The sequence below is a fragment of the Colossoma macropomum genome, unplaced genomic scaffold (genome assembly GCF_904425465.1).
Source record: "Colossoma macropomum unplaced genomic scaffold, Colossoma_macropomum, whole genome shotgun sequence".
NCBI classification, from domain to species: domain Eukaryota; kingdom Metazoa; phylum Chordata; class Actinopteri; order Characiformes; family Serrasalmidae; genus Colossoma; species Colossoma macropomum.
In genome coordinates this window covers 11,988,381-12,005,654 of record NW_023494800.1, presented here as the reverse complement: position 1 = coordinate 12,005,654, position 17,274 = coordinate 11,988,381, and the positions used below count along the sequence as shown (strand labels likewise).

Genomic DNA, 17,274 nt, shown 5'->3' with positions numbered 1-17,274 from the left:
CAGTCTTTTGTTTCTTTGCAGTGTGCAGGCAACATTCTTTATCATTAATGTGTATAATATTGATATCATCTTTAATATACGATGAATTTTGAGCAGCTGGACAATAAATCAAAAAGTCAGGAAACGGGGTGAGAGTTGAAATGGTCCACTTGTGTGTGCTGTGTGTCGAGCGGAGAGGGGTTTAGATTAGCCCGGGCTGAGGAGAGAGAGAGAGAGAGAGAGGGGCAGCTGGACTCACAGGTGATCTGAGCTCGGGTCACAGGCGCCCTCTACTGACCAGTGTTGGGAGTAAAAAGCCCGCAAAATATCTGTTCTCTGTGCCTAGAACCCTGATTTGGCTGTTTATGTGCATAAACAATGAGAGAGAAAAATGTCTGAGTATCTGATAAACATGTATAGAAAGTAAACATTATGAACGAAACAGAAACAAGAACACAAAACAAAAATGAAAAGGTATGTACATATATTTAATCATGTTAAAAATAATTGTACCATAAATGTGATTTTTAAAATAATTGTGGAAATATTTATAACTGTGCCATTTCTGAATATTTAAATTTATGCCAATGTATGCACTTGTGTAAATATAAAGAAATATATTGTATGCACATACATAAAGACATGAAAGTGTTCATTTTTATATTTTTAATAAATATTACACTTGACACATTTAAAAAAAATATATCTAATACATTTCCTTTGCATATGGGCCATGAAGTCTTTAGATTTGGTTTGAATGCATTGAATGAAACACTGACAAAATAATGCCCATATTTTTCAGATATTCACCTATTTACAATAAAAGTGCATATTTTGTAATATCTGAAAATTCACCGTGATGTGAAGATTTATATATTTGTGTGGAAGAGTTCTTCATTAGCATTAGCAGGTCCATATGCATTTGTAGCACTTCACAAACTGTTCCTCTTAAAAGTTATTAATGAAGTTTTAGTTTGAAAGCACTTACAAAAGTATATAGGTCCTCCTCCATCCTCTCTCCAGCTGAGCAACAGAACCTCTTTTATAGAATTAGAACGAACAGTGTTCAAGGAAAACAATAGCTAAACAAGCAAAAAAAAGAAACAGTTTAATGAATGTTTGAGAGAGGAAAGTAGGTTTTTCACCATTGCATTGTAGGATCCTTACAGTGCTTTAAATGGGATGACAATGAACAATTCAGCTATAGAGAATAAACTAGGGACCATCCTGCTTGAGAACCAAAACAAATGGTCTCAAATAATCCATTAGTGTCATATTGTGCAGTCAAAATTCAGAATCGTCAGGCGACAAATAAGAATCAGAATTGTCTTTTTTTTTTTAAACTATAGTGATTCAATGCAGACTATAAATGAAACTCTTTATATTTCTGGGCATGAATTTTTTATTACTTGAAATGGAGAGTGAGATTTAAGTTCTTCCAGTACAACTGAATCAAAACTATACAACTAATAACACAAATTTCTAGCTAATTAGACTCAATCATTAAATGACACATCAAATGTGTAAAAATATCACTTTTGATGAAAGTATTACTGAAACATACATGAGGAACAACACTGTTCACAAGAAGAATGGGGTTATTACTTGATTTATTGGCAAATTGTGATCTTTCTTTCTTCAGCCATCAGCCTAGACACTATGTCATTCTCCATTACAGCTCTAGAACATCACGCTGGCACTTCACATCAGTGCTTCACCTTTAAAATCAACAACCTTAAATGGCAAACTTTGTCTCAAGTATACATAAAATATATTAAGAAATAAATAGAACTCCATCATATCTGTTTTATCTGCTCTGGGTAGTAAAATGGTCATCAGCAAGCCCTTGTTAGAGGTACACAGGTTGACGTCCCATTGAGAACAGGTGAAAAATAAAACAGCCAGCTATTCCTGCTTATGACAAATAAATAAAAGGCAACGATGCAACTCTGTTGATCCCAAGTGTTAAAAGTGCCAGAAACGTACACTTAACACTGCAATATTTCTCAGGTTATGCTGTAACCCTGCAAACTACACCTCATTATTTATAGATTCAAAGTTATGTACTAAAGCTAAGGATTCTCATGGGGGGGAACATAAAGACAAGATGAAAGACTTATGAGGAAAAACGGCAATAAGCTTTTCTGTTTGTAAGTGATTCCACTGGGATACAAAAAGAAGGTCTGAAACCAAGCTTCAAGAGGTTTCGCTAAGCAGTAAATGTGATGTTACCCTGCATTGAAATCCACAAAAAGGCTGTAAGCCACAAACACACACATGCAGACTTGCTGTGTTGGTCTGCTGGAAAAGTGTCTATGTGCCAAAGTGCAAGGTCGGTGCGCTTAGGGCTTAACGGGAAAGATATGAGGTTAAAAGTCGCTAATTAATTTCCATGATCTGCTTCAATGCAAAAGACTGAAATGTTCCAGACAACACCTGGGTACTGTGCGGATACAGTTGTACAGGAGGGTAAGAAACAGGAAAACATGAAACAGTACTAAGTAAAAAAATAAATAACTAAAAAGTGAAATCTGCTGCAATCTCAAGACTACCATCAATTATCTGATCGTCACAAGCCTCCTTCGCCACTGACCCTGTATGAGTGAGACTAATGCATCGGCAGTATATGAAAAATACACACACATACACAAACTAAGTGTTGACATAAGCAATGATCTGTAGTGTAAAAACAATGAAGCCTTTCACAGATGCCTACTGATTTACGCATTATCACAAACACATATGCACGCATGTGGACATGCACACATGTTCAAGTCTTAGCACTTTAATTTCCCTGATGTTACAGTACATGATAAAAATGTGGCATAAACGTGAAAGTCCATCACACTGGCCTGTTCTTTCTCATATAATCACTGTGATCCCTATGTATACAATACTGCGTTCAGGTTTGGTCATAGGTGACCTGTCTCAGGACAACCCAGAGACTTCAGGCCACTTAAAATGAGGACATAACTGAAAAAACTGACTCATTGCTATTACCGCATCCTCCTATTTTGCTGCCTCTGACAACACAGACAGCAGAAAGAGGTCTTTCTGCTCCTTTCTACCTACTGACAGCATAAAGCAAAAAAAATATTACCAAACATAATATTAACAATAATAAACAATGGAATGAAGTGGCCTGAGAGTGTGCTCTACTGTACCAGGATGCCCATTGCGCTCCTCCAGACTATGCTAACTGCAATCTAACACAGGCTCTTGCTCCTGTTAACCACCAAAATTAACCAAAACCAACCACTGCAGCACAAATGAGACAAGGCCAAGCAGTAGGGAGTAAGACTACAGCTTTGAGAACCCCTCCTTCTCGCTCTATACATCAGTACACAGCCCCAGTAACTACAAACTACACAACACCTTCCTTTAGCATAAGAGGGGAGAAAATGTTTAACCATCTGTGCGAGACTCTGCATATACAGAGCTCGTTCGACTAGCCCACGTCTGCAGGACATAATGAGGACATTTCTTGCTGTATTCTGCCTGTGTTCTCTGATCCTGGATCAGCCACAGGCCAGCAGCGGCCCTGATGTCAGTCAATGGGACGAGGTACCAGATAGAGCCCAGTTTCAAGGGGTACTCTTGGGGTCTTTCTGTTCCGAACTGCAGGGTTCCTGGTGGTCTGCTGCAGTGGGTGCAGTGCAGGTGTATGGGGGCACCACCTCTGACGTCTCTCCTTCAGCCTCAGATTCCACATCGCTCTCCAGTACCAGTCGGATTGTAGCGCTATCTGCTTCGCTGTCCTCTAGCTCACCCTCCTTGGCCAGCCGGAACTTAATGTTCAGCTTTTCTGTTTTTTCTGCACAAGAAGAAAAACATAAATGTGGAAGCATGAAGGCAATATCAGCCGGATCAGCAAAGTGAATTTAGGCTTGATGAATTATAACACAAAACTGGCTTTCTGTTGAAACTATGTACTCTGTGCCATGTATTCTGCTACATGTACACTTTTACTGTTGAGTACAGCATTTAGTCAATGTGTTTTAATGTGATCATACTTTGGTTCCCTTTGGTTTGTTCTTTTTTAGCCTTTACACTGATACTGAACCAACTGTGTGTATATTGACTATTTGAAATGGCTTTGCACATGCCTCAGCCTCATTTTAAAACTAAAACTATCAGTTCTACAAGTGCCGATCCAGAGCATTTGTAAACGTGATAGAACGCATGGACGTGTTGAAATAGCATCAGCAACTTTTTTTTTCCACGTAGATGGTCTGCAGAGAGCAACAACAGTTCATGCAGTCTTTCGTTTAATTTTGACATCTATGTTCCATATTGCGGTCATACATCAAAAAAAAATAACTGACCAGACCTTGTATGAAAGTGAAGGAAAGACCTGCTCAGGGGGTCTAGGTCTACTTCTTTGGCCAGCACCAGGGCACTGTTATCTTGCTGTAACTAACCATACTAACAGAGCAACTGCACCAGGGTTTGTTTTAAATTGAACCAAAGCAGCAAAGTACAAATACACCCTTAAATAACTAATCTGGCAAAAGAATATTTGAAAATATGCATGTAAAATATACAGTTCTGTTGATATGGAACATTAATGGGCTCTGTGCCTGAATTGAGTGAATAAGTGATTGACCGTATAAATAAATACATAAATAAATACATAAATACACAAAAATAGAAAGAAAAGAAAGAAAAGAAAGAAAGAAAAAAGAAAAAAAGAAAGAAAAAAGAAACAAGGAAGGGAAAAAGAAAGAAAAGAAAGAAGAGACATTTTTTGGACTGCTACAATGGATGCTTTTAAACTAAAAATGGCCAGTACCCTTTCCAAGCTGTCTCTCTTTTGGCAGCAGTAGGACATCCACATTTTGGTGCTCATGTAGCGCGGCAGTCAAAATAGCTCCTTCTCTGCTGAACAGAAAGACTAGCGGCACTGTGATGTCATCTGTAGACTCCCCATCTCCCACCATCTGGAACAGGGGCGTCTCAGCACTGCTGCTGTCCTCTCGCTGGTCTGGTACAGCAAAAAAGCAAAATCTCAGGATTTTAGGTAGATGGATTTAATGTATTTAGCAATAATCAGTCAATGTCCTGCTTTACACAAGCTTTGTAAGATTTCTTACAGGTTCTAAAAACAAATGTTAAAAAATATATAACCAGAGTAAAACCCAGAAGAGTAATATTGACAAGCTAACAAGGAAAACGCTGGAGTGAAACCAAGCAAAACTAACTCAAAGCTCAGTGGTTCCAGGAAGAGTGTGAGGACACAGGAATTCCCCTACCCATGTTTTCATAAAGGTATATAATTGACCACTTGATCATGTGAGTAACTGACCTATGAAAATGACTCCAATGGCCCCTGCCTCCTGTAGTCTTCGGGCTTTGGCAGCAAACATGCAGTCTCCTCTCAGGGCCAGTGCTATGCGTCCCTGCAGCTCTATTGGGTTCTCTATGTGCCCACACGCTGTGTATGGAACACTCTTCACTATACTACCCTTCACCTGAGAGAGAGTGAGAGGAGCAGAGAGACAGACATGACAGGGACCAGGATTAAGAGAATATGGTATTTATTCATCCCCAAACATTAGCATTTAGCTGAAATTGAACACAAAATTTCTATCTGTATAACAATCCTTTAAGGGTATGAAATTCCTGATATTGCTCACCCCATGCTCCTGCTTTGTTAGATCCATTCCAAATTTGGCTGGACCAGCTGTTAGTACTGTTCTACCCAAAAATGGGGGAGAGATGAGCTGCACAATATGTGGCACCACCTCCTCTTCTTCAGGTGTGTGTCTGACCTCAGCCACCAGCTTCACTCTATACACACCTTTTTGAGAATCCTTCACAAACAGAAAGGAGTGGATGTGTGAATAAAGGAAAGAGAAGACTTTGAGGTTCGTTGCTTCCACTATGACTGAAGAGGTTACTGCGAAAAGAAAACAGCAGATGAGTACTCAAGAGCAATAAAAGTGAATTCACCTGGGTCCTTGAAGCGCTGCTGGCTGCTGCCATGTCAGTAAGAGGAGTAAGAGTGATGCCCATGCTCTTCAGGAACTCCACTGGTTCCATACCAGTATCATGAAGAGGCAGCTCAATTCCCCTGTGGAGATGAATACAAAGGATGCAGTTCTTAAGCAACCAAGTGATTTAATGACTTGTTTTAACACTGCATAAGACAACACTGATATTGACAAAAGTCACATTTCAGCCTAATTTCAATGACAACTGACATAATTTCATGGGATGTGCATGTCTAGACAAGCCTCTGCTATGTGACTGTTTCAAGTAGCAGTCCCTGCAGCTAAGAAACATTATTCTCGATTCCTGTAACAATCCATGCATAAAACTGGCAAAAAAGTATTTGCACACATTGGCTGGTTGTGTAATTGTATCCAAGACATGATTCTGCTGATACCTGCATTTTCTTTGTGTTTGTAATTTCTACAAAGAATCATAACGTTAGTAAACAGGGTAGATTTATGACCATATATGCTTGTGGTCCAACCCAGATTGCAATGGAATGGACAAAACAAAGAAGTTCATATGATGGTGAACAGAAACATGAATATTAAAAAAAGAATGTTTGTCTAAATGCATAGATTAGAACCAACACAAGTTTTATGTTTAAATGAAATAAAAGGTACCTGACAGGAGAGGTGTGGGGTGCTCTGCCCACCCCAGTGAGGTATTTATAACTGTCCCTGATGGTCTTGGCAAAGGAGGGGTTGTTGGGGAACAGGGTCTGAGCACTGGGGCAGGAATGTGTGAACAGGTCCTCCACTTGAGTACTGTATGGGTCCTAAAAATACCACATTTCAAACATTACTTCAAGAAACCAAAATGTACAAGAACTGAATTAATTATGAACTTACTAAAGATTTAGACTCCAATGAGTGGTATGTTTTTGGTGAAAGTGTATCATCTAATGGTCCAACAGCAGCATTTTGAAGGCTGCAGAGTACAGTCTAAATAGTACCGCAGGGCAGGGCTATGCTAGGGTCTTACTGTGTTGTTGCCTTCACAAGGAGGCTGTGCAGTAGACAGAGAGACTGGGAGGAGGTGGGCCTCAGTGGTGAAGATAAAGTCATCAATATCAAAAGGCAAGTGACTCTTTTCAGAAAAGAGCAGGTAGAGGTACTTAAACATTTCAGCCAGGAAGAAGGAGTCCATCCTGGAAATACAAAACAGTTGTAAAGGAAAAGCTGAATCCAACTTATGCACTGGCACACACAGAAATAGAGCTCAGTTTATTATTGGATAAAAAAGCATGCAGAATACAGAGCATGCATCAATCTTGTACTTTTTCTCTGTTTTAACTGGTCTTCTCTTTCTTTTGTAATGACTTGATTTATCAAAATCTACCCTTTTGCTGTGTTAAACTCAAAAATAGCTGGCCAATGTGGCCCAGTTAAGACAGAGCCACTGTTACAGCTGCTCTTCTACTGATAGCTCCTCACCTGTCCTCATGTGCGCCCGTCCTTACATCCTGCACTGCAGCGAAGCCACAGGGAACTCGTGTATGAGTGTTGAGCTTCTCCACTATAGACTGTCCCACCTTCAGGTAGTACGGGTCACCTGTAGCCTGACATGGAGGGATAAAACTTTACTGAGTCACACAGTTTGTTAATGTTTATGGTAGCATTAATGGTATGTTCGTATGGCAGTACAACACAATTAGATTACAATAAAAACCATACAATATGTGTCATGCTTTACATACTTTATAAAGAAAGTAAGTACTCTCAGCAAACTCTGGTCGCAGAGGGTGTTGACCCCAGTGAACCCTGAACTCAGTAGTGAAAGCCTGTCAGACAAAAAAAAAAACAAAAGCAGAGTCATTTTATGGACATATAATGGAGCTCTGGAAGAAGACTTTCATTACAGTAGTTTACTATTAAATGTATGCATCCTGACCATTAAATGAACTTTTTAATTCTGTTACCTCAGGAAGAAACTTGTGCTGCTTGGTAACTTGATAAAGCATCTCATGGGTCTCTATGGCAGGCTTCAAATCTCCCCTTAAGACCTGTGTGCATGTTAAATAATACATAGGAAATTACAAAAAACGTATAGCATATCTTTATATTGAATTACACAGTTTCGTTAATATGTTTTTCCATCATCTCTCTATATGAAAAATATTCAGGAAATTCCAAAAGGCAACATAAGACTCTGAGGCAAATAAACAAATAAACAAACAAACAAATAAATAAATAGGCATAGCAAAAAAGGGCAGGAAATTTTAAAGTATTTTTAATTTAACAATGAATCAAAGTTCACAAAAAAAGTTAAAATAGAACAGCTTTTCCTTTTTACCCCAGTATTTTTCTAAACACTGAGGTCCAACATGAAGTCTATGTTGTTCCATTTAGTCTTAACAGGCTCCCACAGTTGGTCAGCTAACTTTAGTTGAGTTAATCTAAGACCATTTTTTCTCAATGGGGTTTAAAACCGGGGCTATGACCAGATCAAAACATCAGCTAAATGGATCTTCTCTCTAGTCATCTTTAGGTAAGCTTAGCTGTGGGCAAGAGTATTATCTCACTGAAAAATTACTTTTGATATATCATCTGGAAATGATCAATGGTGGGAAGTAAGCCTTTCTCTGATACTCTGCTGCAGTCATAGAACCTTGGCCTACTTTTGTCCCAGAGTGTATTTGTAATAAGGATGAAAATCTGACCTGCAGCCCAGGGAAGAAGGCCAGCAGTGAGTCCATCCAGCTGCGCACATTCACTGTGGGGTTGTGCATATGCACACTGAGCAACAAAGGTGGCTGGCTGATATACTTCATAATGGCACTGTAGTGCTATTAAACACAAAAAGTCATACACTGGATTTTAGCTGTGGCACTCAAATCATGCAAAATAATACATGGATGTCACTGGCATGTAATAATGGGTATATTTTTCAAAAAACAATATAACGTTTCATTTTCGACATTTCATATCTTTTCTTTGTACTACTGTCAATTCAATATATAGTTTAAATGATTTGCACATTATTGCATTCTGTTTTTATTTACGCTTTGAAACAGCTTCCCAATTTTTTGGAAATGCTGTTTTAGAAGAGATGGGATACTTACAGTATTAAACCTTTCGAGGTACACATTGTCTCCCAGCAGAATATATGCCTTCATCAAGTATTCATAATAGGAGTCTATTCCAGCACCGACACCACTATCTACAGAGGGGAAATGGTAAAGTGTGTAATAGATCATGAGTGCGAAAGCAGGGAAAACACAAAGCCCTGGTGGTGATGTTCTTTTGCTATTTAATAACATAATAACATAATAATAAAAACGTGGCTTGCCAAAGCTGCCGTCTGACACCCCTATGACAGTCAAACATTGCAGATATGCATGTGTGCAGCCTCACCCCTGCGGACCCAATCTCCATTATGAATGTTGATGACAGTGCCCATAAGATCACTTCCTCTCTGTCTCTTCTCCCAGAGAACATCCAGAGCTTTCCGAGCATGATCCTGTAGAGAGAGAGAGAGAGAGAGAGAAAACAGTTATACCAGTGGCTTTGTACCAATGAATAATACATACTTTATGATTACAATTTACTTAGCAGTACTGGTCTGCATTAACTAAATGGAGTATGCCCATAATAATAAAAGAGAGTCTCTAAGATCATCACCTCAAACACTGACTCCCCAGACAGTCGGCTGAGTGCCGCAAACTCCAGGATCATGGTCCCAGCACAGGCTGTGCAGGTGTCTGTCTCAGTGCCTGTGCGTGAGAGAGGGTTCACAACCCCATAGCGCAGATTTACCTACAATGGAGACATCAAATTGAATAACAAACATAAGACACAAACAACTCTGTTGACATGCACTCACCGAGCACTTTATTATGAACACCTCTTTGTATTTACACTCTTTGTGCATTTTATAAGCTCAGCTTACCATATTGGTGAACTTCATAATTCTACAATTATAGATTTTAGCCCATCTGTTTTTCTGCATACTTTGTAAGCCCCCTTTCACACTGTTCTTCAATAGTCAGGGCCCCCACAGGACCACCACAGGCGCAGGTATTATTTGGGTGGTGGATCATTCTCAGCACTGCAGCAACACTTACATGATAGTGTGTTAGTGTGTGTTGAGTTGGTACAAATGGATCAGAAACAGCAGTACTGTTAGAGTTTTTAAATACCTCAGTGTTACTACTGGACTGAGAATAGTCCACTAACCAAAAATATCCAGCCAACAGCGTCCTTCGGGCAGCGTCCTGTGACCACTGATGAAGGACTACAAGATGACCAACACAAACTGTGCAGCAACAGAAGAGTTACTGTCTCTAATTTTACATCTACAAGAGGGACCAACAAGGCTAGAGTGTGCCAACAAGGCTAACAGAGTGGACGGTGAGTGGACAGTGTTTAAAAGTTCCAACAGCACTGCTGTGTCTGATCCACTTGTACCAGCACAACACACACTAACATGCCACCACCAAGTCAGTTGCACTGCAGTGCTGTGGTGGTCCCGTGGGGGTCGTGACCACTGATGAACAGGGTGAAAGGGGACTAACAAAGTATGCAGAGTAACAGATGAACTACAGTCTGTAACTGCAGAACTACAAAATACCCCAATATAATAGGTGGAGCTGATAAAATGGACAATGAGTGCAGATACAAAAGTAGAGGTACCGAATAAAGTGCTTGCTGAGTGTATGTCAATCTGTTGCCCTCATCCTAAATTTCTTTTTGGTATTTTATCTTTTCCCCTGAGGTTAACTTATTACATTTGTGTTATATTGTACCGAAAACAGTCATAATTCAAAATTTAACATGACTATTTTTCAATCTCTTTTTATCGCTTAAAATTCAACAGTTTTTTTTTTTACTGTGCCTTTAAGACTGACATATGTAAATAACTGTTGTTTGGACTGTTTGTTCTGCATCATGCTTGATTCAATAAGCAGTTCGGGTTGAAACGCTCTTTATAACTTTGGCGTGAATAGGCAGAGCCAACATGCTGTAGGCTGAAAAGACGGATATATTTGAATGCAATTGTTTTTGTGACATCAGGAAAAAAAAAAACAGCTTTGTTCCCTCCCATCTCTGGACTGTAAGGACTGGGGAGTGAATGATACATTTTGAAATTTCACCTATATTTACATGCTACAGTAAGGTCTTTCATCTCCAAAAAGTGAGGAAATTATGTTTTTCCATGATTTGGACCCTTTAAGAAATACTGTAGACATGAATCAAGTACCCTTGGATAAGGAAGGCCACTAGTGGTATTAAAGGCAGGCAGTAGGCGGTAGCCCAGGTCTTTGGCCATATGGAGCAGCTCATCCCTGTACCACTGCATCCTCTCTCCCCGCTGCTTCAGCAGATCAGCCATCACATGTGCCCCTAAAAGGCCACTAAAGAAACAGCATAACAAAACCTTACCTTTAATGGACACTTTCACTGCATTAACTTACATTTTCATAAACTACAAGTATATCAATTGCAGAATGTGCTTAGAAATACTGTAACCATATAAGCTTCTTTGTTAGCAGATGTGATGCAGATTCAGTCATACCCCAGAACACGGATGTTGGTCTCAAAGACAGACACCACCACATCATTGTCCAGTCTTACATCTCTAACAGTCTTTTTCACAGCCTCTTCAAAGTCCTCCAGTCTGTTTAGCAGCTGTGCAACAAACAAAATAAAGCACACTGTAAATAGCAAACAAAAATGACACACAAGCCCATTTCCAGATTTTTTTTTCTTCGAAAAAAAACAATAAAAATGTCTGTTTCCACATTTGATATGCTGTGTTTACTATTTGTACTATTAAATATACGGTTTAAATGATTTGCACATCATTGCATTCTGTTTTTATTTAGAGACCTGTTTCCAAAATGTTGGGACACTCTGACAAATGTAAATAAAAATATAATGCAATGATATACAAACCATGTAAACCTTATAACCAACTGAAAATAGTACAAATACAAATCAAAAAAAGTTGGAACGGGGGCATGTATACTGCTGTATTGCATCACCATTTCTTTTAACAACACCAAGCATTTGAAAAATGAAAAGATCAATTGCTGTAGTTTTGACAGTGAAATGTTTTCCCATTCTTGCTTGATATAGAATTTCAGCTGCATGGGGTCTTCTTTGTCATATTTTTAGTTTCATAATGCCAAATGTTTTCAATAGGTGACAGGTCTGTATTGCAGGCAGGCCAATGCAGCACCCGGACTTCACAGATGTGCAAGTCACCCATGGCTGGTGCACTAATGCACCCTCAAACCATCACGGATGCTGGCTTTAGAACTGTGCAGTAATAACAAGCTGGATGGGGGTTGTATATGTCACTGTTCAAGCTGAAGTAACTCAGGAAAAACTGAGAGGTACTTTTGCAGCTCCAACAAAAAGGTTAGTAAGGTGGCCTTTGTTGCAATGAATACTCACCACTAGTGTATCTAAGGTGTCAATCAATGTCAGAGAAAATCTGAAAGGAACATATATGTGCAGACAATTAGATTTTCTTATCAATAACCAATTTCACAGGGTTTCATGAAAAGAACAGAAGTTCTAACTTCTGACTGGTGCTATAATAGCTTTAGAGGGCAGCAGTGAATGATGTTTGTTTATTTGAGCTTGAGCGGTTTATGTTGTTAACTGGTAGCTACTTAGGATGAACAGCTGGGAGGCAATATAGCCAATCTGGCCACTTCAAGCTTGTACTTTCATAGTCACAAACAATGAACAAAAAAAGACAATTAAATTGTTAATAACAATTATTTACATGCCAATTGACTGAGAGCTAAAATTTCTGGATTGTGACAGACCTGACACTGACATTAAAAAGCTACCTAATCAATAAATGCTGACCAACAGTAATACGATATGAAGAAACACATTTAAGCTTTCAAATAACTATCACAGCACATGGCAAAATCCTAAAACTCCAGTGACACAGTGAATTCAGTAGACTGAGATATCATGAGGACAGCACACTTTGGATGAATATGCCACAATATTTTGTTTTCCTGAAGCTGGAATTGGAACAGACACAATGCACCAGCAAAACAGTGGTACCAAGTTCTAATAACACTATCCAAACAATGACTAGAATGATTTTTTACATTTTATTTAATGTTCCACATGCTGCCCATCACTACATCCAGTTAACAAAGAACAAGTATGCCCTCTTGAAGTCCTGGCATCATCAAGATTAAAACAAACTGACAATAAAGACCTTAAACATCTTCGGCACTTAGAAGCTCAGTGCCTAACTATTTTTAAGTGGGCCAGCATTCTTTAAATACAGACACACTCTTGCAGCCATATCACCCAGCCCTAGTGCTTAGAAAGCTGATCTGATAGCACTATATGATCCATTTCGCACTATAAATAAGGGGGGTGTGTCATGTAGAGGGAAGAAAAGGACTCACTTTCCCAGAGAATCATCGATGTCACCACGATTGGGCTCCAATCCTCGAACTCTCCCTCTGCAGCTCAGTGGCATCAGCTCATCTGCTGGGTATGCATATTTCTGGAGCAGAAGAACAGAAATGAAACACCCAGAATCAGCAAGGCAACAGGCTAGAAAAAAAACACTAAAAACTACAAGTCACATGAGAGAGGTGAGGCCCTTATCAGCTGAATGACAAAAGTTACTGTCACCACAGTTACTTACCATGTAACTGCCATAAGCATGATCAAACATCTCCAGAATTTGTTCCCTAAAACACAAAACAAATCAATGAGTTTAAAGACAAACATGCTTCATAAAGCAGGTTAATACACCAGCTTAAATAAAAGAAGGACACATAAGAGGTCTCCACAGTAAATGACAACTGCATCTGAATAAACAACTCAGCAATTCACAATGTGGCAGAAAATAAGTCTGAGATTCATTTCATAGCAGTCTCTCACTCTCACTGCAAAAAGAGTGCTGTATGTGATTAAAAGCAAGCTGATCGCAAGTGCATTGATGACAAGGAAATGAAAACTTGGGCTGAAAGATTAATCGTTTTTATATCAAAAGCGCAATTTAAGTGCAATTTGAGTGCAATTTTCAAAGCGCAAGAGCTGCAATTTTTCTTTTTAAATAATAGCCTACACCCTTAAAAAAAGATGGTTCTTCAAGGTTCGTAAAAAAAAAAACGGTTCTTTAGTAAAGACAATAGTTCTTTATAGGATCATGAACACTCCAAGAACCACTGCATGATTAAATGGTTCTCTGCATGGTGAAATGGTTCTCCAGATTGAAGGAGAATGTGTTGTATGTGGTTCATTATAGCACCAAAAAGGGTTCTGCCATTGTTACAAAGTCAAGCGCCCATGGTTCTATATAGAACCATTGTTTTTACTAAAGAACCCTTGATGAACCATCTTTTTTAAGTGTGCACATTATCAAAAATGTTGTCTTAAGTTTTTAAGTTGGGAAATTAAACCTAATAACACAGAGCTTGTGCACTGCCTGTACATAAGTTAGACCAATCAGAGGCAACCAAATCTCCATGTGTTGTGACATCACAACCATGATCACTGGCACACTACATTCAGAGGTCGAGCCTCAAGCCAGAAGAGGTGCATATTATGGTTTTATTGGCCAAAAAAATAAGGCCACAATATTAGCTGGAAAAATCACAATCAGATATTTTCCCCAAATCGTTCAGCCCTAATCTTACGTCACAACAAATCAGAAGCAAGGACTTGAACAAGCGCTGCACTGTAGTCAGGCTGCCTGCGTATTGTTTCAGTGGATGTGGACAGCTGCTTGTGGTTTAGCATTTGTGGAAATTATAAGGAAATGTGTCACAAGCAGGGCTGCAACAATACATTTTTTTCAGGTTCGACAATTTTAGATTCAGAAGCTAAGGTAAATTAGATTTTCAATACATTTTAAGCATTAAAAATGTCCTGATTATACAGAGCTCCAATTACATACTACACAGACTTGTTTGGCTCAGATAAATTACGGCAAATTTAAGACCCACTGAAGAGAACAGAACAGAAACATTAGCCAAAATCCTGACTAAGGAATTTGTCCTTACCTGGAAGGCAGTAATCTCTATTTTAGCTCATCTTCTGACAGCACATAATTAAATCCACCAACCCAACAGAAATTACAGCGCACAGTCCAAAGTCCTCAGGTGAGAACATGGAATTATTTTTGTTATTACAGCCACAACAGATTACTGGTTTCAGCCTTCAGACTGCCAGTCATATTAGATATCTTCCACATATTCAATCTACAGGTTTTCTTACCCTACCTAAGCCAAATTTACCTTCGGGGATTAATGAAGTGAAATTATCTTTCTGATCCTATCTGTGAATCATCATGCCTAACCTTTCAGAATTTGATTTACCAACCACATATACATACTGAGGGCCATTTCAGCTCATGATGATTCCTAAGGACAGTGCGGCCTCACATCTAAACACTATTCTTTTTTTGGATACTCCTTTCCAAGAGACTATGCTGTATTGGTCTTGGGAGACAGGATTTTTTTATCTTTGATAGAGCATTCTCATCTAACCAGTTAGAAGCTCTAACCACTCCTTTTTTTGTTGAAATCCATGACTGAACAGACATCTACAGTCAGAAAATCTAACTGCAGGTATCTGTTCAGTCATGGATTTCAACACAAAGACAAGTAACCACACGCTTAAGTATTTTTTATTTATTTATTGCTTTCAGTTATCAGTGCAACCCCCCGTAGCAGTCTAAGATAAGGATTAGTGGGGCATCATTGATTCAACCTCCGAAAGCTCAGGTCACACAGACCTGGAACACAGGCCAGTTCAACAGGCCTAACTATGCTTGCGTTAAGCAGGCATGAGGATGCAGTCATGTCTGACCATTACCCTAAACTAACCCTAACTTGTTGCCAGCATTTGTCTTAATGAGTCTGTTATGAGTCATGAAATGAGCAAAACCATGTTACAAACATTCTGTTTCGAACGGTCTCAACAACTCTACAGGTCAATCTGGGATGGTGAAATACAGGCAAAAAATGGCAAGCTTAAAGAAACTTACCTGACTTGGGCCTTTTCTTCAGCAGACATGGCTTGACCATCTTGAACAACAACGGCACACAAAAGGCCACTAAAGAATACAGCTGCCAGCAGCATGACAAAAGCCCTAAAGCTCTGTGAACCTCTCACGACTCTGTTCCCCATTAAAGCTTACACCCTTGGATTGCCTGCAACTCTTTACTAACCTATCCTTCAGATATCAGCAGACAGTCGTCCAGGGGGCAGCGTTTTCAATGACTTTCTGCTCTAAACTCACTGTTATGTGAAGTAAACTCCTGACTAAGTACTATTAGACCAAGTACCAGCCTCCGCCAGTCTCCCAACTCAGCCGATCATTTAAAGATTCAAAGCAAAGGCAGTGTAGCTGGTCAGAAACCTGGCAGCCACGGGTAAAGTAAATAATGTAACGTTAGCTAATTTCTACCTGGCCAGCTATCTGGACAACTGTGAGCTGCTAGAACGACACTTTTTGAGAATTACAAGTGCTCCAGAAAGCAGAATCATACGAATAAATATTTTCGTCTAACAGACTGTCAGTGCCGACGGATTAACGTATAACTGTACAACTGACCAGCAATTAGCTTGGCTGCTAGCCTGCTAACCTAACAACCAGCTTACCTACATGGACATTCATAGCTAACAGCTAAAATGGCCGGATTTGAAGTTCGCCGGATAAATGTCGCGGTGTGTTCTTCTCGACCGCATCGAATTCGAGAGTGACTCCATCTCAGCTTCGTTTACACAAACATTTTCTGGGAAGTAACGCGTGAGATAATCTCGCCCAGCGACTTGGAGCCCGTCGGGAAAGCTTTACAGTACACAACTAACAGCTAGCTAGCTAACTAACTCTGTCGGCGGACCTCAAAGTGACGCCATCATTAAGAGCGAAGGGGCGGGAACGAGCACGCAGACAGGCCGACTCTCAAATGGCTCCCTACTCCCTACGTAGTAACGTTAGTATAATAATAACCACTCCTGCACACAAACAGTGCGTAATATGTCTAACAAGGGGCCACGCAGGATTCAGCCATGTGAGCACAGTTCCCCACAGGACATGCAGTGCGCTATTTGTGTGTAGAGGCCAAAACTCACATAGTGCACTATGTAGGGAGTAAGGAGCCATTTGGGATGTAGTCAGTCAGACATTCAGTTTTCTGTCCACCACGCACATACTTACAGACACAAGTTTGTATGCTTGTGGGGCTATCCACTGGGGTTTTTATTAAATATGTAAGCAGTTGTGCCTTAACTATATTAATGTTTAAATAATTAAAAGTGGACCTGAAATATGTAATTGATTTATTTTTTTTTGTAATATGTT

The 17,274-nt window shown here is 39.5% G+C and overlaps 1 protein-coding gene across 1 annotated transcript; it reads right to left on the bottom strand.

The window, feature by feature from the left end:
• Positions 1-642: 642 nt before the first annotated feature.
• Positions 643-16,850, bottom strand: si:ch211-282j22.3 (ER degradation-enhancing alpha-mannosidase-like protein 3). The gene is made up of 20 exons (XM_036587566.1): positions 15,955-16,850; positions 13,606-13,651; positions 13,361-13,461; positions 12,375-12,414; positions 11,491-11,603; positions 11,176-11,329; positions 9,597-9,731; positions 9,330-9,435; positions 9,038-9,135; positions 8,636-8,761; positions 7,895-7,978; positions 7,673-7,756; positions 7,410-7,534; positions 6,958-7,123; positions 6,597-6,751; positions 5,932-6,052; positions 5,616-5,792; positions 5,285-5,450; positions 4,772-4,963; positions 643-3,793 (listed from the first exon to the last, which is right to left on the bottom strand). The coding sequence occupies exons 1-20, from the start codon at positions 16,095-16,097 to the stop codon at positions 3,564-3,566; spliced, it is 2,562 nt and encodes an 853-aa protein (XP_036443459.1). The 5' UTR covers positions 16,098-16,850; the 3' UTR covers positions 643-3,563.
• Between the last annotated feature and the right edge of the window lie 424 nt (positions 16,851-17,274).